The sequence below is a fragment of the Garra rufa genome, chromosome 7 (assembly GCF_049309525.1).
Source record: "Garra rufa chromosome 7, GarRuf1.0, whole genome shotgun sequence".
Lineage (NCBI taxonomy): Eukaryota > Metazoa > Chordata > Actinopteri > Cypriniformes > Cyprinidae > Garra > Garra rufa.
Genome location: NC_133367.1, coordinates 28,860,033 through 28,881,311, shown reverse-complemented (window position 1 = coordinate 28,881,311; position 21,279 = coordinate 28,860,033). Strand labels below are relative to the sequence as shown.

General features: G+C 37.4%; 1 protein-coding gene and 1 pseudogene across 1 annotated transcript; both read right to left on the bottom strand.

Moving 5' to 3' along the window:
• Positions 1-8,594: 8,594 nt before the first annotated feature.
• Positions 8,595-9,685, bottom strand: LOC141339194 (mast cell protease 1A-like). Its single transcript, XM_073844826.1, has 5 exons — positions 9,628-9,685; positions 9,390-9,540; positions 9,166-9,304; positions 8,831-9,085; positions 8,595-8,753 (listed from the first exon to the last, which is right to left on the bottom strand). Exons 1-5 carry the CDS (start codon positions 9,683-9,685, stop codon positions 8,595-8,597), a joined length of 762 nt encoding a protein of 253 aa, XP_073700927.1.
• A 4,322-nt stretch (positions 9,686-14,007) lies between these two features.
• LOC141338093 (uncharacterized) lies at positions 14,008-19,777 on the bottom strand (annotated as a pseudogene).
• Between the last annotated feature and the right edge of the window lie 1,502 nt (positions 19,778-21,279).

The following is a 21,279-nucleotide window of genomic DNA, read 5'->3' as shown; positions in this document are numbered from 1 at the left end:
TGGAGATGCCTGAACCAACTGGAGCGGAGGGAGTAAGGAGACTGCTGGGCATGGCTAACTATCTAGGAAAATTCTTACCTCACCTTGCATCTTATACCCGTCCACTCAAAGACCTGCTTGGTGAGAAAAATGAATGGTGTTGGGAGATACCACAAAAAGAGGCATTTCAGAAACTAAAAACTGAATTAAGCTCTCATCGGGTGTTGGCCTCATACTCCCTGTCAGCCGAGACATGTGTCGCTGCAGATGCCTCTTCCTTTGGCCTGGGGGGTGTTCTGAGTCAAAAACAGTCAGATGGAACATGGAAACCAGTGGTGTTTATCTCCAGGAGCCTGTCCGAGGCAGAAAAACATTATGCACAAATAGAGAAAGAGGCCCTTGCCGTCACATGGGCAAGTGAACATCTGTCATCTTACCTCCTTGGTCTAAAGTATAGACTAGAGACAGATCACAAACCACTGCTTTCACTGTTGAGCACCAAAGCACTGGATGAGCTCCCTCCACGGATCTTGCGGTTCCGTCTAAGACTGATGAAGTTCACGTTCGACATTGTGCACGTTCCGGGTAAGCAGCTCATAACCGCTGACACATTATCAAGAGCTCCAGTGAAACACACGTTTACGCAGAAGGAGAAAGAGGATGAGGACGATGTTAAGGTGTTTGTGGATGCTGTGGTGCAGGCCCTCCCAGCTACTGATGCAAGGTTGAACATGATAGTTGGGAAACAGAAAGCCGACCCCATCTGTGCAAAACTAATCCAATACTGTGAGACTGAGTGGCCAGAGAAACATGTCCTTCCTCCTGGGTTGGGGCCATACTGGCCTGAAAGAGAAAATCTCACGGTAGCTGGAGAACTGCTCCTAAGGGGGCCAAAGGATTGTGATTCCCCACTGCATGAGGCAAGAGGTCCTCCATAAGATACATGACGGTCACCAGGGAATAGTCAAGTGCCAGGCTAAGGCTTGCCAGGCTGTCTGGTGGCCAGGACTGTCCGTACATATCAGTCAACTCGTGGAAAACTGCAGCACATGTTCGCAGCATAGGGCAGAACACAAAGAACCCTTGCTGACCACCCCTGTGCCTGAAAGACCCTGGCAGCGGGTGGGCACAGACTTATTTTTCTGGGAAAAGACTACATATCTTCTTGTTGTGGACTGTTTTTCACGGTACATTGAAGTAGCACGTCTCAATGTAGCCACAGCTAATACTGTTATTGCAGCAATGAAAGATGTGTTTAGTCGCCATGGAATTCCAGAGACTTTTATGTCGGACAATGGACCGCAGTATAGCTCAGCACTCTTTAGGAACTTTGCAAGTGACTACGGGTTTACGCACATTACCAGCAGTCCGAGATACCCACAAGCAAATGGAGAGGCAGAGCGTGCTGTAGCAACAGTGAAAGGACTTTAGAAAGGGAGTGGAGAGAAAAAAAAGCTTTGTTAACGTATCGTGCTACACCTCTGGAGAATGGTTACTCCCCAGCACAACTCCTCATGGGGAGAGCTCTTCGCACTACAATGCCTCAGCTCCCAGCAGTTTTAACCCCACGTTGGCCAAAAATCAAGGCTTTCCGGAAGTCTGAAAGGCGAGCAAAGGAGAAACAGCGATGCTGGTATGACATGCGCCACAGGGCTCGTTGCTTGCCAATACTGAAGCCTGGGCAAAGTGTCTGGCTGCCAAGAGAGGAATCACCAGGGACAGTTGTTCGTCAAGCAGAAATTCCTAGGTCTTACATCATTCACACTGATGAAGGACTGTTGAGGAGAAACCGCACTCACATGCGAGCAGTTCACCCAACGCAATATCAAAAGTCTATCAGAACCAGGGACACAACCCTTGACATGGGTAACACGGACAATCTAACTCACACTGTAGGAGACATGGACAAGTCCAGAGACACTGATAGGGGCAGAGAGCCTTATGTGACAAACTCAGGCCGGGTGTCGCGGCCTCCTGAACGTCTGGATTTGTAGGGGGGAAAAGATGTAATGTTCGAGAAAAAAAAAGAAAAAAAGAAAAAAAAAAGAAATTGTTTTGTGTTGATTCAGAATAATGTTTACAGATGTTACTGTATTGGAATGTAAAGTTTTAGGTCCTGTAAATATATGTTTGTTCTTATATGCAATTGTTAAAAGAGAGGTCTTACTTAAAAGGGGAGGTGTTCTGTAATGGGTACATTGAGTGGGAGACTCATGTTGTTGCAGGGACCTCAGAGAGTGTGACACTGTGATCATGACATGAGTTCCGGAGTAAACCACATAACAGTGAACATCACAGGTGTCCGTCTCGTTATTATCGTATAGCGTACGTAACAGCCACCGGCTTGTCTTCTTCCCATAGTGCATCCTGGTGCCAAGTGAAAAAATATTTCTCAGCTTTTATTTACATTTGAACAAAAAGTGCCATGTCCAGAATTATTCATACCATTCATAATAATCAATAGAAAAGCCTTTATTGGCTATTTCAGCAATTAAATGCTACCTGTAATTGCTGACCAGCTCTTTCAGGTTGGAGGGTCTCCTTGCCATCACCCTGATCTTTAGCTCCCTCCACAGATTCTCAAGTCAGGACTCTGGCTGGGACACTGCAAAACGTTAATGTTTTTGTCTGCTAACCATTTCTTCAACACTTTTGCTGTGTGTTTTGGGTCGTTGTCGTACTGAAATGTCCACTGGTGCCCAAGGCCAAGTTTCTCTGCAGACTGCCTGATGTTGTTGTTGAGAATTTTGATGTATTGCTCCTTTTTCATGGTGCCATTCGCTGTGATTAGGTTCACTGGTCCACCGGCTGAAAAACACCCCCAAAACATTAGGTTCCCACCACCATGTTTGACAGTGGGGATGGTGTTCTTAGGGTTGAAGGCTTCTCCTTTTTTAGGTCAAATGAAGGCTACATCATTGTGGCTAAACAATTCAATTTTTGTTTCATCTGACCGTAAAATAGAAGACCAGAAATCTTCTTCTTTGTGCAGATGATTATTTGCAAAGGCCAAGCGGGCTTTTGTGTGCCTTATCTGGAGAAGTGGTGTCCTCCTTGGTCTGCGTCCGTGGAACCCAGCCATGTGTAGTGTCCATTGGACTGTCTGCCTTGAGATGTTGCCACCAGCAGAGCCCAGATTTATCAGGATGGCTTTGGTGGTGATCCTTGGATTCTTTTTTTTATCTCTCTCAGTATCCTCCTGGCCAGCACAGGTGTCACTTTTGGCTTCCGACCACGTCCTCTGAGATTTTTCACAGTGTGGAACGTCTTGTATTTTTTAATAATACTTTGCACTGTAGCCACTGGAACTTCAAAACATTTAGATATGGTCTTATAGCCCTTTCCTGACTTGTGAGCAGCCACAATGCGCAGCCGCAGGTCCTCAGTGAGCTCCTTTGTCTTAGCCATGACTGTCCACAAACCAACAGCAGAGAGCTTCTGTTTTTCACCTGTTGAGTTGATCAAAACAGATGTTCCCAATGAATCAGGGTAATTAGGATGCTTTAGAACAGCTTGGACTATTTGGAATGGTATTGAACTTTGGATTTTCCCATAGACTGTGACAGTTTGCAAAGGGTATGAATAATTTTGGACATGCCACTTTTTGTTTAAATGTTAATAAAAGCTGAGAAATATTTTTTCCACAATGATGTCTTTTGTACATTGTCTTATTATCTTTTGGGAGAAGCCTGTGTCATTTCCGGTCAAAAAAAACTTGCTGGTTGAATAAAAGTAACTTTAAGTCAGAATTTGCCAGGGGTATGAATAATTTCGGGCTTGACTGTGTATAGAATAATAATATGGAATAATTTTATATTCTGAGAACTTCCTGACCCCAGAGTAATGCATGACATAAAAAGATCTCTCAACATTACAGATTATTAAAAGTTGAAAGTAATATGTTTGTTACTTTTGTACTTTTTTGTGTGGGTAGGCTTTGGCCTACATAAAGTCTATTTACTGTCCATTGAGATAATAAAGAGTGCTGGATAATTGTCATTATGAAATAAGTTATAATAGAGCACAAGACAGATCTTAAACATTTAAAATGTTTAATAACTAATTACAGAACAATAACATACTAGAGAACTAACAACGTCCTCATTCAAACTTAAATCTTTCAGCTTTAAAATGTAAAAAATTGTTTACATGGCCTAAACAAATTTATAAGTTTATTCCAACAGACCAAAACTCTTTGAGTTTTCTACTAAGTGTCCTCAAACCAAAATTTGTTTTATGCAACAAAAAAAAAAAAAAAAAAAATATATATATATATATATATATATATATTAATATGTACTTTTAGAATTTACTCGTTACTTCAGAAAAGTAATATTATTACGTAACGCACGTTACTTGTAACATGTATCATATGTAACATTTAAATAATGAATACAAAAGGATGAAGAAAAGTGTATACGTGTGTTTTAACGTATATACCTGTTAATTTAGTGCATAACGCTCCCCGATTGGATAAAAGCTCTCATTTAAACATACACTACTGGACAACCAACGGCAAAGCTATGAAATGAAGAGAATTGACTATTGGAAATAATTAAATACACATTCATGTGAATAAATAAACTAAGTATTTATAATTCATTAGCCTACCAAAAGTATCTTCGTATATGAATGGAAAAGCAACGTTATTACACACGCTGCATATACTGTATAGTCCATTTAGAGGTCTAATTTGAAAGCTGGGGATGGTGACCACTGGCGGTGAGTTGAGAGAATTCCAGAGATGACAAACTTGTTCTAAATAATCTTATCGTTAATCGTTATTTTACTTTGGTAGAAAATGAAATCATTTGGCATTAAATTTATCTCTTGTCACTTTGTCAACAGAACAGATGACCTCCGAGCTGAGAAAGACACCTGTTCCTCACTCCTCGTAAATGTAGCTTCTGAATTGTTTGTTGAATTTTCGTGGGCGAAATCACGTTGTTTTAATTGGAATCCACATGACAAAAAAAAGACAGTTTTTAAGCAGCAGTCTATGGAAGCCATGGAATAAAAGAGTAAAATTTGAGACTGAGAGGCTCTTTTGGTGGGCACGCTTTGGGTGTGTGTATGCAAAGAAACCAGCAGGCTTTCAAGTACTGGCAAGACTTTTAAACACGTGCGAATACTGAATGTCACTTCCGTAATAATGCATTGAGTCAGTAAAATTTCCATCAACTGTCCCTGGACTCGGCAATAATTCCAGAGTCTGAAAAGCTAGAGTCTGAGAATGCATCCAAGTCGTACTCGAGAACGGATTTGAGTCCGAGTACCCCAACTCTACTACATTCACACCTGCCCAAACAAACCGCACCAAGAGAGAAAACAAACTCTAGTGCTATGCAACCCAACTAAATGAGGCAGGTGTGAAAACACCCTTAGTCTGTACTATTTCCATACTATTCCTTTACGATACGATACAATAAATTGATTTGAATGTGTACCATCTCGGCCAAAGAGTTTCCAGTTCCCAGCATGCTTTGCTTCAGACTCTAGAAGTGAATATTGAAATTAAATGGATGGTTGGGCGGAGATATTGAGCTGCCAGCTATGAAATAAAAAGGAAAAAAATTGTTGCATGAGAAGGCATTGTTAATGTTAGTCAGTGTGGTCTCAAATTCAAGCCACAGATGGTTGGGATGATAAGAAATAAGCCTGTACTATGAGCATGAAAAAGAATGATGAAAATGAGCTTGTAAGTTTCATTGTTACCATTGGAGTTCAATGGAACTAACAGTTCTTTAGGGAAATGCACCTCAGGTCTCTGCAGTTATGGATGTTCATTTCACTTAATTTTCCTGACCAACAATGATTATGTGTATGTTCATGTCTTTCCTTCCTCAGTTCGAAAAGAAGTTCAGGTTTTTGAGAAAAGCATTCTCCATATAGTGGACTTCAATGGGGTTCAGCGGGTTTCAGTGCAGCTTCAAAAGTCTCTACACGATCCCAGCTGAAGAATAAGGGTCTTATCCAGTGAAACGATCGGTCATTTTTTTTTTTAAACGAAAATAAATGTTTATATACTTTTTAACCACAAATGCTCATCTTGCACTAGCTCGACTTTACGCATTACGTGTAAAGGTCACATGTGATGTAGGCGGAAGTACCGCAGTGTTTACAAAGCGAACGTGCAAAGAAAGTCAAACGCCCTTTACAAAAAAAGGTGAAGGAGAAAATGAGTTTTTCACCCTACCCTACCTTTTTTTTCCCTGAACTACACAGACGAAGAACTAACCACGTGTGACCTTTCCAAACGTGATTACGTAAGGTGTGAAGTCAAGCCTTATTCTTTGGATGGGATCGTGTAGAGCCCTTTGAAGCTGCATTGAAACTGCAATTTGGACCTTTAACTTGTTGGCTCCCATTAAAGTCGAATTTATGGAGAAAAATCCTGGAAAGTTTTCATCAAAAACCTTCTTTTCAACTAAAGAAGGAAAGACATGAACACCTTGGATGACATGGGGGTGAGTAAATTATCAGGATTTTTTTTTTTTATTATTCTGGAAGTGAACTAATTCTTTAAACAACCATGTTGGAAAACGTATATTCCAGGATGACGATGCCAAGATTCATCATGCCCAAATTGTGAGTGTTTCAGAGTGTGTGCATTCTAAAAACTCCATAAAAATGGGGCAAAACATACCGTATTAATTTGAAGAATTTTTCATAATTTATTTTGTACAGGCACGTAAAGTTGTAAAAGTACCCACCATAATTAAAGCTATAATTGTTCCAAGTAATTAGAGTATATATATTTGTGTATGTATATGTATCATTTGAGCACAGTCTGAGTGGCTCTGTAAGCTACAAACAAGTCAATAAATGATTTCTTTGTATACTACATAACTAGCACTTGAAAAACATGTGAAAAACAACACTATATATATATAGTATTTTTCCAACTGTAAATTACATCAAAAGTGAAGGAAGCCCCTGTCTCTACACTTCTTTCCTGATTTCTCTTAACACGGGGACAAAAGTGATGTCAGTGAATAAATTGGAAAACAAAGTAACTTGCATTACTTGTTTGAAAAATTAACTTTGATATTTTCCTGTAGATTTAAAGTAATGCGTTACTTTGCTTGTCACAAAAAAAGAGTAATCTGATTACATAACATGTTACCTGTAGCACATTCAATCATTACAAGTGTGAAATGTGCTTTTCCATGGGGTTAAAATGTGTTGTTACCTGTTTTTCAGTAAAAATCCTCCAGGTCCCACAAATTCTTTGGTTTTTCAGCATTTTTGTGTAATTGAACCTTTTCCAACAATGACTGTTTGATTCTTAGATCCATCTTTTGATACTGAGGACAAATAAGGGACTAATTTGCAACTATTACACAAGGTTTAAACGCTCACTGATTCTTCAGAATGAAAAACGATGCATGGAGAGCCAGGGGTGTAAACTATTGAACAAAATAAAGTACATTTTTCTTATTTTGCCTACATTTATTATTTTTTTCCATTTAGTACTGCCCATCAGAAGGTACAGAAGATACTTACATGATTCCCAGAAGACAAAATAAGTTCATTTTACCTTGATCTTTAAATTTCTAAAAGTTTAGTTGCATGTGAGTCCCTCGTTTGTCCTCAGTGTCAAAAGATGGATCTAAGAATCATACAGTCATTGTTGGAAAGGGTTCAAATACACAAAAATGCTGAAAACCAAAGAATTTGTGGGACCTGAAGGTTTTTTTTTTCTGAAGAACAATGTGTAGTTTAACTGTTCAGGACAAACAATGGACTCATGAACAACTATTCATTCAGGTAACAGCACAGTATTAAGAATCAAGTGTATGTAGACTTTTGAACGGGGTCGTTTTTTATAAATTCAACTAATATTTTCTCTTGTGGACTATATGTAAACATTTTTTATGTGAAATATCTTCTTCAGGTCAGTACTAAATAAAAAATAACATACATTTTGTAAAATCCCTCTTAAAATAATTAACATTTTGCAGATTATTTAAACTTTTGACTTCAACTGTATGTGTTTGTGTGTGTTTGTGTTTGTGTGTTTGTGTTTGTGTTTGTGTTTGTGTGTGTGTGTGTGTGTGTGTGTGTGTGTGTGTGTGTGTGTGTGTGTGTGTGTGTGTGTGTGTGTGTGTGTGTGTGTGTGTGTGTGTGTGACAATGAAGACACTTTGAATAAATGATGATTGCCAAGTGATACTTTTATTTAAAAGAGGTTGTGCAGAAGAATTCAAGAACCAATTTTGGGAAGGTTACTTTGGAAATGTAATAGGTTACAGATTGCAAGTTACCCTATTTAAAAGTTAATAAGTAGTGTAACCATTTCTTCAATTAATTTGTTAAAGATTACAGATCACATTTGATTACTTTTCAGTGAAACGTTTTTTTAAATTTTGTTGAATTAAGATTATAATAATTAAAACTGTAAAGCACAGCCACCACAAAATCAGAATTTAGCATTTTTTTTTAACTTTGAGATCGTTCTAAAATTAACATTTAAAAGTAACATTTTCATAAGTAATTGTAATGTAATTACACATTTTAGTTCTCATGAACTGCAACAGATTACAATTATTACAAATTCTGTAATTCTGTAACATATTACTAGTTACCCCCTCAGCACTGTCAAAAACTCACATTTCACTCATATTTCTTAATTACGCTGTTGATCCATGGAATATATAGTGAAATCTTAATATACACATTAGGTTTCTCAGGGGAATTGCAGTGTGATTTATATCCAAAAGCTGTGACACCAACTGCAGTGTTTCCACAAACCAAAGGACCTCCAGAATCCCCCTGTTAAGAGAAACAGTCAATAAAGTGGCATATACTGTTTTAGTTTATCACTTAATGTAAGTTATACTCGTACGTACCAGGCAAGATCCACCCTGGCCATGAGTGCACACCATCTGGGAAAGTGAGTACTTCTCACCTCCCCACTTCCTGAAGCATTCAGTGTTATCCGTTACATACACGTTTGCCTCCATTAGACGATCGCTCTTTGAGCCATGAGTCTCCAGTCTTCCCCAGCCTGCAACACTACAGCGAGTATCTTCCTTAACATCTTCTCCTTTCTCTGGTAATAATATCCATTTAGCATAGTTGTTTTGGTCGACTTTTTCCTGTAGCTGTAATTCAAAAACACAACCTTTGTTGATAATCACATTTAATCATCTGCTGCTTGACTAAATATATCACTAGTTGTTACCCTCAAAAGCATGATGTCGTTCCAAGAAAAATGATCCGTATAGCTTGGATGAGGAATGTAGGACTCCACTCCGATATGATCTGAATTCCTACTGGCCCTTAAGTCATGAGCACCAACCACAGCCGTCAAAGTCTCAGTTCTGTTGAAAGACATAGACATGATGCCCATTTATATCATAAAATGCACTGTAGTCAGCCAAAATGATTGAAGACGAAATCGCTCACCCGTTCCAGCAATGTGCAGCAGTCAACACAAACTCATTAGAAATGAGGAATCCACCACAAATATGAACATTATTCGATTGAATAGATACCATGTAAGGTCTGGAGTGGGGTTTTGCTTCTCTGCCGTTGACTATACCCACATTCACACGAGCTGAGAGAAAAATAGTGCTGTCAGTCAACTTATTCAGCGCAAACAAGGTAAAGAAAGCCATAGATGCTGTTTCACAATCAGTCTCACCAGTGAAGGTCAGGTGTGGCAGCAGAGAGGCCAGCAGGAGCAGCGAGATGATGGTCATGATGAAGACAATCAGTGAGCACTCGCTGACAAAACACTGTATAAATACAGTTTGATGGTGGGTGGAGACACCGAGTTGCTCGTAAGTTCTGTTTTTGCGTGCAAAATGAGCAAGTGATGAAAAGATATTGTTCCTGTTAATATTTCCGTTATCACCTTCAGATGTATAGATGATCTAGATGATAAAAAGTGTATGCGTGCATTTTTGTCCTTTGATAATTAACAATTTGTAAAGCAACTGCAGTTTGGTAACTACAAATGCACAAAAAGACCAAAATCTATTTCGATGCAAGTTGCTAATTCTGATGAGGACAGATTTCCCTCTGATCATCTGAATCACCTTTTTTTTAGCACATATATATTTGTTTTATTTCAGTTATTTCGAAACGCTTTGCAGCCTATCCCAGCAAAATACTAATCAAGCAAATAAATATGACAAAAACATGATATGTTTGACAGATTACTTTGAAATTTTTATTGAAATTACAAGTAAATTACTCTACATGCTGTTTTATAATTAAATTAGATTCACTATTGAAAAGTTACATGACATTTCTCAGAAACAGCACCAGATCTCATAGACAGATAGCTGAGTGGTTGAGCTATCTGTCTGTAGGATCTGTCATTGAGCGCACCCTCCGACATAATGATATTTCCATTAAAAGCAGTCTGAGGTGGGCTGTAAAAAAAAAAAGTAATCTACTACAAATTGCTAATTACTTCTTTCGAATTGCAATTTGATTACTGTATTTATACAGTATGTAATCAGATTACTAAGTACTTTCGAGTTACTTTCAAGTTCACTTTACTTTTCAAGTTTCAAAAATCACTGCAAGTGAAACTCATTAGTCTTTCAGTGATTTCATATTTTTAAAAAGAAGTACAAAACAGCAACTTGAATGACCACTTGTATTTTTGTCTGATAACAGGGAAAGGAACTTAAAGAGCAGGTAATATGTTTTTTAAAGTGCCCTAATATTGTGTTGGGAGTCCCCTACAACAGGTTTAAATGCTTCTAAGCTCAGAAAACATTGTAATTTTCTCAGAATACACATTTATACATAGTTATTTGTCAATGATTTCAAACCAATTTGTTCAAACCAGCTTAGAGCATAATGTTTGTAAACCCCACTCTTCCATAAGCCTACTTTGCTCTGATTGGTCAGCTGGCTAAGCCTGTTGTGATTGGCATAAAGAGGAGTATTTGAGCAAGTTAGCGAGCGCTACCATCTGTGTTGCCAAGTATGTGGTTGTTTTTGATGTTCGTGGGTCGACGTGTCCCGAATAACATCATATTAAGCCTCTGGAATGTAAATTCACTAGGGGAGCCCTGACAAAAAGCATGTATTTTTCACTCCCGAATGTATTTTATAATGGGAGAGGCCTCTCGATTGGGCTAGTTTTGAGTAGCAATTGGGTGGGTTTGTTGTGAAGATCTGGCAACCCTGATGCACCTTTACATAAAACAATAAAATAGTGCTCTAATCTGTTCTTAAAATAATGACTTAAAAACATTTTGTTTAACACTTATGCAAGCAAATCATGTCCACAGCTAAAGTTTAGCTGCTAAACTATAAAAACATAACAAAACAATAATGGTGGATACAGTAGTTGAATGCGAACATGACTTAATTGACAGATTCTTAGGAAAAAGTGGGTTCACAGCGAATAATCAGAGCTATTTCAGTAAGATAGTAATATTGTGGTTTACCTGGAAACGTAAAGCTGCACTAGGTATACATCACATATTAGCACAAAGAATTATATTTTGAGTACCCATAATGTATCAATCGTACTTACAGGTTGTGGTCTGGAGACACTTGTTAGTCCAAATAAAAAAGTTTAGAAGACAAAGAAGAGAAAAGCCGAGATCAAAAAAGCAGTCCTCCATAAAATAAGCACACAACATAAGATTTTAACATTTGAAAGTATGACAATTCGTTGAGGCGATTCTGAAAGCCCATCTTACCTGCTCTTTAAAATGTTTCATTTTGATTGTATAAGAGCAATACATAATTTAAAACCATAACAGGTTCACCTTGTCTTTTGTAAATTTAAGAAAACAAACTGGGCTTTTAGCTGTCTCAGTGTCCTTGAACTAGTTTCTGTAACACAACAGAAAAATGAACTAAAACTCAGTAAATACTTGACACACAGACATGAGAAATATATCTATAGAAAGCTTGACATGTCTATTTTTAAAATGAAGTCATATCGAAAACAAAAATCCAGTATGAAACCAACGCAAGGTCCAGTCTTTCCTATCTGAGCTCATTATCTGTAATGTTGTCAAACCCATGTGTAGCAAATGCTGTTCACACAATAATGTTCTTAACACACTAAAAAAAACTATAAAATCAACCTTGTATTTACCTCAGAAGAAGAACACGATGTGAGGCTTGATCCAAGGGGATATCATTCTGATAAGTAAACTGTTCTTACTTAAATTTGTTACTATTCACAAACTATAATACCAGACTAAAATATGTGAAATCGAGTGCAACATTTTAAAATATCAATCAAATGTCAATCTTTCATTGCACACTTTTAATGCTGTACTTCTCCAGTGATTTATTAAAGGGCATACAAAACATGATTTTAAAATTAAATTAACTTTTAATAAATTTTCTTTACACTGCATTTGTAACTTAAGTAGCATATACATATATATTTTTTACATTAGTAACATCAAATTATATAAATTTAGAATCAATCAAATCACGATGGAGGCATTACCTCCTTGCACATGACTTCCTCCATTCATTCTCAATTACCCCTCACCAAACTCACGGCACGTTTTAGTGAGTCTGTTAACACTCAATGGGCTCAGGGGAGGCGAGAGAGACGCAGACTCCCGCTGTAACTTTACACACTGGTGTCACTGACGGACAGTGTTTCTTCAGAAAAACAAGAAAAACTCCTGACTTGCTGTTAAACTGAATGGACGAAGCAAAGTGAATGAATCTATCTATCTATCAATCTGTTTGTCTGTCAATACATAGAAATGTTGCCCACCCAGCATATCTGTCAGCCCACTCGTTTATGACTGGCAAGAATCTGGCCTACTCGGAAGAAGTAGTAGAAGTGGTAACATTGTGGTTTTTAAAGTAGCTTCACTATTAGTAGTACTGTCGAGCAATGCAACACATGCTTAATCACTCTGTCTCTCTCTCTCTCTCATAACTGCGTGTCAGTGGCTCTATCAACCGTTATAGTTTTGGAATTAGCAATGGTAGATTGTGGTGAGATGTTTAAGAAATTAGATCAAGCTCAGTTCTACCCCAAAGCATTTTTAGGACCAAAAAAAAAAAGCTGAGAAAAAAAATCAAATCAGTTTTGAAGATTTTATTCTTTGCCTAAGCAAGAAGGCAAGATATGAGCCATACTTAAAGGAGTAGTTCACTTTCAGAACAAAAATGTACAGACCCCCTTGTGATCCAAGATGTTCATGTCTTTCTTTAGAAAGAAAGAAATGGTGTTTTTTGAGGAAAACATTTCAGGATTTCTCTCCATATAATGGACTTGTGTGTATAATGGTGCACCCGAGTTTGAACTTCCAAAATGCAGTTTAAATGCAGCTTCAAAGGGCTGTAAATGATCCTAGCCGAGGAAGAAAGGTCTTATCTAACGAAACAATCGGTTATTTTCTAAAAACATTTACAACTTATATACTTTCTAATCTCAAATGCTCATCTTGCCAAGTTAGACAAGCATTTGAGGTTGAAAAGTATATAAATTGTATCTTTTTTTTTTTTAAAAATAACCCATTGTTTTGCTAGATAAGACCCTTCTTTATTCATCTGTGATCGTTTAGAGCCCTTTGAAGCTGCACTTTGGAAGTTCAAACTCGGGGGCACCATAAGTCCATTATATGGAGAGAAATCCTCAAATGTTTTGCTCAAAAAAAAAAACAACATAATTTCCTTACGATTGAAAAAAGAAACACATGAACATCTTGGAGAGAACATTATAGGTATTAATAGGCTGCAATAGAATAGGTGATAATGTTAATGAGGTGAACACTGCCCTCCAAAGGCAAAGTGCAGTAACTATGCGAACACTGAAACTGAGAAAAATACCTTTAAAGTTTTTTGACAGCTAGTCAAACACTCTTGTTTCTCTGAAACGGGACAAAATTGAACCAAAAGCCTTTGCCACGAGACAAAACAGTTTGACCAAATGTGTAGTTACTGTACTTTGCTTTTGGAGGGCAGAAAATCAAACTTGGCATGTAAAATCTGTGGTTGTGACAATGAGGACACTTTGAATGATTGATGCTTGCCATGCAAACCTTTTATTGAAATAATATTCATTAGTCGCTTATCATTTGATTATTTTGCGGATCCATGGAAGATATTCTAAAATCTTAGTGTACACATTTGGATGTTCAGGTGAATTACAGCGCTTAGAGTCACCGAAAGACATCACACCAACTGCAGTGTTTCCACAAACCAAAGGACCGCCAGAATCTCCCTGTTAAGAAACACAGATCAACACGTGACTTAATATCATACATCAGTTTACATCAAATGTTAAACTCCAGTTTAATAATCCGTTCATAAATGAGCAAAGTCTGCGAATTATCGTTTGTACATACTTTGCAGGATCCACCACGGTCATGTGCGCACATCATCTTTGAGAGAGAGTATTTCTCAATTCCTTTCCATTTTTTTTTTACATTGTTGGTTTTTCATTATCGTCACATTTGCCTCCATTAGACGATCGCTCACTGAGCCTGTCATCTGATGTTTTCCCCAACCAGCAACACTGCAGACAGTCTTTTTGATGTATTTTTCTTTCTGTATTAATAGTGTGAAGTTAACTTTGTTGCTTAGTTTGACCTTTTTCTCTAGCTGTAATGAAAAAAAAGCTCCATTAGATTTAATAACCCTCCATTAGAATAAACCATTGGTTATAATATTGCCTTCATTTATGAATTTCCTATGTTACCCTCAAAAGCATAATGTCATTGAGCTTTGAATCTCCCCTATAGTCTGGATGCTTGTGGTAGGACTTCACTCCGATGCGGACAGACCCCTCGTTTGCATTTTTTAGGTCATGTGCCCCAACCACAGCTGTCAGTATTTGATTTCTATTGAAAGAAAGTCTTAGAAGTGTAATGAATTTGTTTTCACAGTTTTATGTATTCTTTTAAGAGCATAAATAGCATGTTCATAATTTGATGACAATGCCATATGCTACTGTCAATTCATCTTAAACTCAATCATCAATAATCCGTATCAATATTGCAGTTAAAGCAAAACAAAAGTCTTACTTCTTTTGACAATGAGCAGCTGTCATTACAAACTCATCAGAGATGAGGAATCCACAGCAGTTATGATGTTCGTTTACCTGAAGAGAAACCATGTAAGGTCTGGAGTGGGGTTTTGCTTCTGTGCCATTTGCTATACCCACATTCACATCGGCTGAGAGAGAGATAGATCCATAAATCAGCTTATCCAGAAGAAATCAAACAATATATGCTGTTATATAATCGGCCTCACCGGTGAAGGTCAGGTGTGGCAGCAGAGAGGCCATCAGAAGCAAAGAGATGATGATCATGATGAAGAAACAATCAATGAGCTCTTACTGACAAAACACTGTATAAAAGAAAAGGGTGGGTGGAGACATTGAGCAATAGTTTTTTTTTGTTTTTTGTTTTTTTGTGGTTTAAGTGTTAAGTAAATTTTGTTCTTCACCACAGATGGTTTGGTCTAGAGAAGTATTAAGCAGGTTGGCATACATTTTGGTACTTGAATACTTACAATTCGTTGTCACAAATATATGAATGGAATATATGAATGGAAAAGCAACATTATAACACAGGTGGCCTATATTTATAAGCCTATATAGTAGCCTTCCTACAGTATATAGTCCATTTAGAGGTCTAATTTATAAAGCTGGGGATGGTGACCTCTGTTGGTGAGTTTAAGGAATTGCAGAAATGAAAACCTTTAGTGAAATCATTGGCGTGAAATTTATCTCTTGACACTTTGTGAACCGAATAAAACACCTACGAGGTGAGAAAGACACCAATCTGCTCCTCATTACTCTCTTGAATGGGACTGTTTTAGTGCAGTCACATTTACCATTGTTTGATGAATTTTCGCGGGCGTTTTAAATCACCTTGTTTGTCCCCACAATTTTTTTCCAGTTAGGAAAGACTTGATAGCAACACTGTAACCTGTTAACCAAGAGTTTAGAATGTTCAGCGAGAAAGGTCAGTTTATGAATACCAGGATTATTATGCTGCGTTTTTGAGCCCATAAAGGTCCGTCCACACCGCTATATTTGCGTCCACACCAGTGAACGATAACTGTTTTTTGTTGCATTTACACTTTAACCAGTAGATGTCCTCAGCACGCACTTTCCGAGCTCACCTAAACAGTGAATCTAGCATAAACAGTCTAACCCTAACGTAGTCAATATAGTGGAATAAAAACAATACGGACTCTTCTACTGCAACTTCAAAGGAGGCGAGACAATATTGTCCAAACTAGCGCTGAATTCCTGAGGTAATTTTATGTTTTATGTTACTCTGTTTGCTGTGCAATGTCTGTTTGCTTCTCTACAAATGTTGCCTGCTATTTCAAATGCACAAGCCTTTTAAATTTGAATGTCTGATTAGCTGTCAGTGTTTTATCATTCATCAGCTGGAAAAAACGATATTTTTGCCCTGTATCGTTACCTATATGTTTTACCTTATAATTATAGTTTGCATTATCGTTCTTGGCATGAACGGGCCTTAAATCAAAACTTCAAACAACGACTCACGACTTTGTAGTGTTCCAGGCAAGTCGCCCCAAACATCATGCTCACAGTTGTACCCATAGGTTTGTATAAATCTAAACAAGAGGGCATCCACCTATACATATCTATGGTTGTACCTGCATTAATAGTCATGTGACATGAGTTTTCGGTTGTGTAGTGTAGACGGAGAATGTTTCTGCAATGCAAAGAAAACGCTAGTGTAGACAACGATCGTTTTCATTTTAAAACGCCATTTTAAAATGAAATCGCACTAGTGTAAACAGGGCCTAAATATCTGCTGAGGAAAGCGTTATCTTTATGATAACGTTAAAATCTTTCTGTTAAGGGTGATTTTGCTGCTTAGTGAATATGTTTGCTGTGTCAAGTTGTTGTTTAAACTAAAAATAAATTCCATTTATATTGTTAACTTTTCAGTATAAAAATCTTTACTTCTGACTCATAAAAACAGTCTCTTGTCACCATCTAATGGTGGGACAATGTAACAAAAATCACCATCACGAACACAAACACCATTTTTCAATACTAAACACTTTTAAATGCTACAATTTTATATAAAACATTTATTGAACAATAATATTTAACAAACAAGAACAACAGCCATTATAAAAGTTGCTAGGCAATTCAGTCAAACATACAAAGACAGCGCTCTGATATACAGCAGATGATTTACATAAACATGATGAGATTTTGCCAAAACTATTTGCTCTGGAACACATAATAGTTTAATGAGACCAAAGACTGCCCACCAGATTTACCCAGAAAAAATTATAGCTCATGTTTAACCATTAAAGAGACATCAGAGCCAGCTGTGAATTCCAGAAGATCAGGCTGAGGTGAAGAACTCTCTGAGGAACAACTGAACAGTTGCGAAAACATTAACACACATTTTCAAGCAGTTATTATCCTTATTAAGAAACTGCATTTTGAACTATAAAAAAGTACATTCTCAAATAAAAACATCTTAAAACAGCATTCCGTGACACAAAAACAGCATTATTTATAAAATTACAGAGGGTGTCCACCATGACACTCGCTGTAAGAAATACCGCAACGAGGAGTGATACAGTTACAAACGGTGAAACAGCTGTTGGAGTTCTGTTAGATTATCACACTTTTATCAACCAGTCAGATTTGAGGACCAGAAAGAACTGTTGCATAAATATATACATACTTGTGACAATGAAGACACTTTAAATGATTGATGATTCCCCAGTGATACATTTCTTCAAGAGTCAACCAAAAATGAAAATTAGCCCATTATTTACTCATCCTCCAGGCATCCTAGGTGTATATGACTTTCAGACGAATCCAATCAGAGTGATATTAAAAACTGCTCTGGCTCTCTCAAGCTTTATTATGGCAATGGGTGGGTGTTTCTTTTCAGCAATCCAAAACAAGTAAAAAAAAAAGTGCATCCATCTATAATAATAAAAAAAATGTCTCTCACAGCTTTGGGAGTTGGATAAAGGTCTCCTGTAGCAAATCGATGTGTTTAAGTAAGAAAAATATCCATATTTAAACCATAATAATCACTTTAATCTAGCTTGTGCCAACTGTCGTACACGGAAGCTGTTCTTTGCAGTGCTGCGCAAGCATCTGTGAGTCTTGCACAAACTAATCTTTGTTTACAGCAGCAAAGGAAGCTAAGTTTCCTTACTTCAGCAAAGGAAAACCAGTCTCCTCTTGACTTATATCAAAATCCTCTAACATTTTGGTTTGCAAATCCTCGTTTTGTACTTGTGACCATTGTTTTGTTTTGGTCCGCGTTCGTCACTTCTAAGACATGCTACGTCTTTCGCCCGGAGCTGCTACCATGTACAACCAGTTGGCGCAAGTTAGATTAAAGTGGTTGTTACGTTTTAAATATGGATATTTTTCTAACAAAATCACATCGATTAGCTACAGGAGGCCTTAATTCACCCCTCGGAGCCATGTGAGATACTTTTTATTGTGGATGGATGCACTTTATTGGACTTGTTTTGGACTGATGAAGAGAAACACCTACCCACTGCCAAGATAAAGCTTGGGAGAGCAGAACAATTTTTAATATAACTCCCACTGGATTTGTCTGAAAGAAGGAAGCATATACCTAGGATGCCTGGAGGGTGAGTAAATAATGGGCTAATTTTTATCAACTAACCCTTTAAGTAAGGTTATGGTGAAGAATTCAAGAACTTAACTCACTTCACATTTTTAATTATACTGTTGATCCATGGAATATATAGTACAATCTTAATATACACATTAGGTTTCTCAGGTGAATTGCAGAGTAATTTATATCCAAAAGCTGTGACACCAACTGCAGTGTTTCCACAAACCAAAGGACCTCCAGAATCCCCCTGTTAAGAGAAACAGTCCATAAAATGCCACATACTTTATCAGTTAAAACTGATAGTTTGTGAATTATCTTTTGTACGTACAATGCAGGATCCACCATGGCCATATGTGCACATCATCTGTGAGAGTGAGAACCTCTCTTCCCACCTCTTGTGACATTCTCTGTTGTTCATTATATACACGTTTGCCTCTACTAGACGACTACTCTTTGGGCCATTAGTCTTCATTTGTCCCCAGCCCGCAACACTACAGAGAGCATTCACCTCGACATCTTCTCCTTTCTTTGGTAATGGTATCCATTTAGCATAGTTGTTTAGGTTGACTTTTTCCTGTAACTGTAATTCAAAAACACAACTGTTATTAATAAACTAATTTAATCATCTTTTATAAGACTGAAGTTGATTATACTGATATTTGTGAAGTTGTCAACAACTAAATCACACGTTGTTACCCTCAAAAGCATGATATCATTCCAAGGAAGATTAACCGTATAGCTTGGATGAGGGATGTAGGACTTCACTCCGATACGGTCTGAGTTCTTACTGTCCCTTAAGTCATGAGCACCAACCACAACCGTTAAAATCTCAGATCTGTTGAAAGAGAAAGCCATGAAGCTTAGTTTTGTCATATAATGCATTGCAGTCACAATGTCAGCCAAAGTGATTGTAACTAGACAAAAACCCCTCACCCGTTCCAGCAATGTGCAGCAGTCAACACAAACTCATCAGAAATGAGGAATCCACCACAGATGTGTGTTTTATCCGATTGAATAGACACCATGTAAGGTCTGGAGTGGGGTTTTGCTTCTGTGCCATTCACTATACCCACATTAACATGAGCTGAGAGAAAGATGCTGTCAGTCAACTTTTTCAGAAAATGCCAGTTAAACATTATAATAAATGCTTTTTTTAAAAAGCAGGGTCTCACCAGTGAAGGTCTGGTGTGGCCACAGAGAGGCCAGCAAGAGCAGAGAGATGATGGTCATCATGAAGACAATCAATGAGCTCTCGCTGACAAAACACTGTATAAACCTAGTTTGGGTGGGTGGGTTTTGCCACTGAGTTCCCCATAAGTTTTTCAGTTTTTCTTGCAATATTGGCAACACAGTGATGAAAAGATATTGTTCCTGTTAATACTTCCTGTCTTGCCTTCTCACTAAAGATGGTATACACTCTTAAAAATAAAGGTTCTTTATTGGCATCAATGGTTCTATGAAGAACCTTGAACATACATGGAACCTTTCAAATGCAGATAAGGTTCTTTATAGTCAAAAAAGATTCTTTAGATTTTCAAAATGTACTTCAAAATGGTTCTTTTAGGAACTGTTCACTTAAAGGTTTTTTGGGAAACCAGTTATGGTTCTTCTTAATTTTAAAGAGTGTAGATGATAAAAAAATGAAGCATCTGTTTTGATGTTCATTCTGATGAGAATAGATTTCTCTCTATGATGGCTAAAAGACATGAAGCGATAAGTCAACTTTTTTTTAGCACATATAATTAAAGGTTCTACTCTGGCTTTCTAAAAATGTTTAATTTTTAAAGTTTTGATTCTGATTTTATTTCAGTTATATCGAAAAGCTTTGCAGCCTACCACAGTAAAATAATCAAAGCCACTGATGAAGCAAATTAACATATCTTTTTTTAAATGAAATTACCTTTTTTATTTATGAATAACTCGCACACTGAAACTTGTTATCAGCGCTTCCCATGCTATTTCATTATAAAATAGTTTTGCTACAGAAAAACTACGCAACATTTCTGAGAAGCAGGACGAGATCTTGTAGATTGATAGCTGAGGGGTTGAGCTATCTGTCTTTCGGATTTGGCCCTGAGCCCTGGCCCTTTTATTGATATTAGATTAAAAGTAGTCTGATGTGGGCTGAATGTTGAGAATATTGAAGAAGGGTTGAATACTGACAACACGATCATTAAAATAACACCAGAGAATTGCTGCATTTTTATAGTTTTATTAGCTTCTCTGTCGTGGAAGACATAGTCTCACAATCGCTCACAAGGGGGTTGTGCAAATGCTAGAAGTCACGTTAGTTGACTACATCTTTACAAACACACCAAAGGTGCAAATCACAGGAAAAAAAATCTTCAGATTTACTTAAAAATACCAGGCAAGTGTGTTTGATTAGGATTGGAGCTGAACTCTGTAGGAAGGTGGACCTTTAAGTTTGAAGATGAGACAGTTCAGCTGTGTGAAAATACAAGATATTTAGATGCCTCAATTTTAGGACTTGTTAAACATTCAGCATGTTTTTTGCATAAGAATTCATCTTATCTATATTATATATATATCTATATTATATATATAGTCCGATCTGGACTTTGTAGTGGTGTGGCCAACCACAATCCTCTCCTCAGTGAAGACACATGAAAAAAAAAGCACCTAAAAGATCCTCAGTCTGTGAGAAATAAGATTCTCTGGTCTGATGAACCTCAATTCCAAACATCATGTTTGAAGGAAACCAGGCACTGCTC

Bases quoted from the DNA above. Each gene is read 5' to 3' on its own strand.
- LOC141339194 (XM_073844826.1), bottom strand. From the start codon at position 9,685: ATGACCATCATCTCGCTGCTCCTGCTGGCCTCTCTGCTGCCACACCTG. The intron at 9,086-9,165 runs GTAACAACTAGT...TTTGAATTACAG, and splicing joins ACGACATCATGCTTTTGAGG to CTACAGGAAAAAGTCGACCA. The intron at 8,754-8,830 runs GTACGTACGAGT...TTCTCTTAACAG, and splicing joins GCCAGGGTGGATCTTGCCTG to GGGGATTCTGGAGGTCCTTT.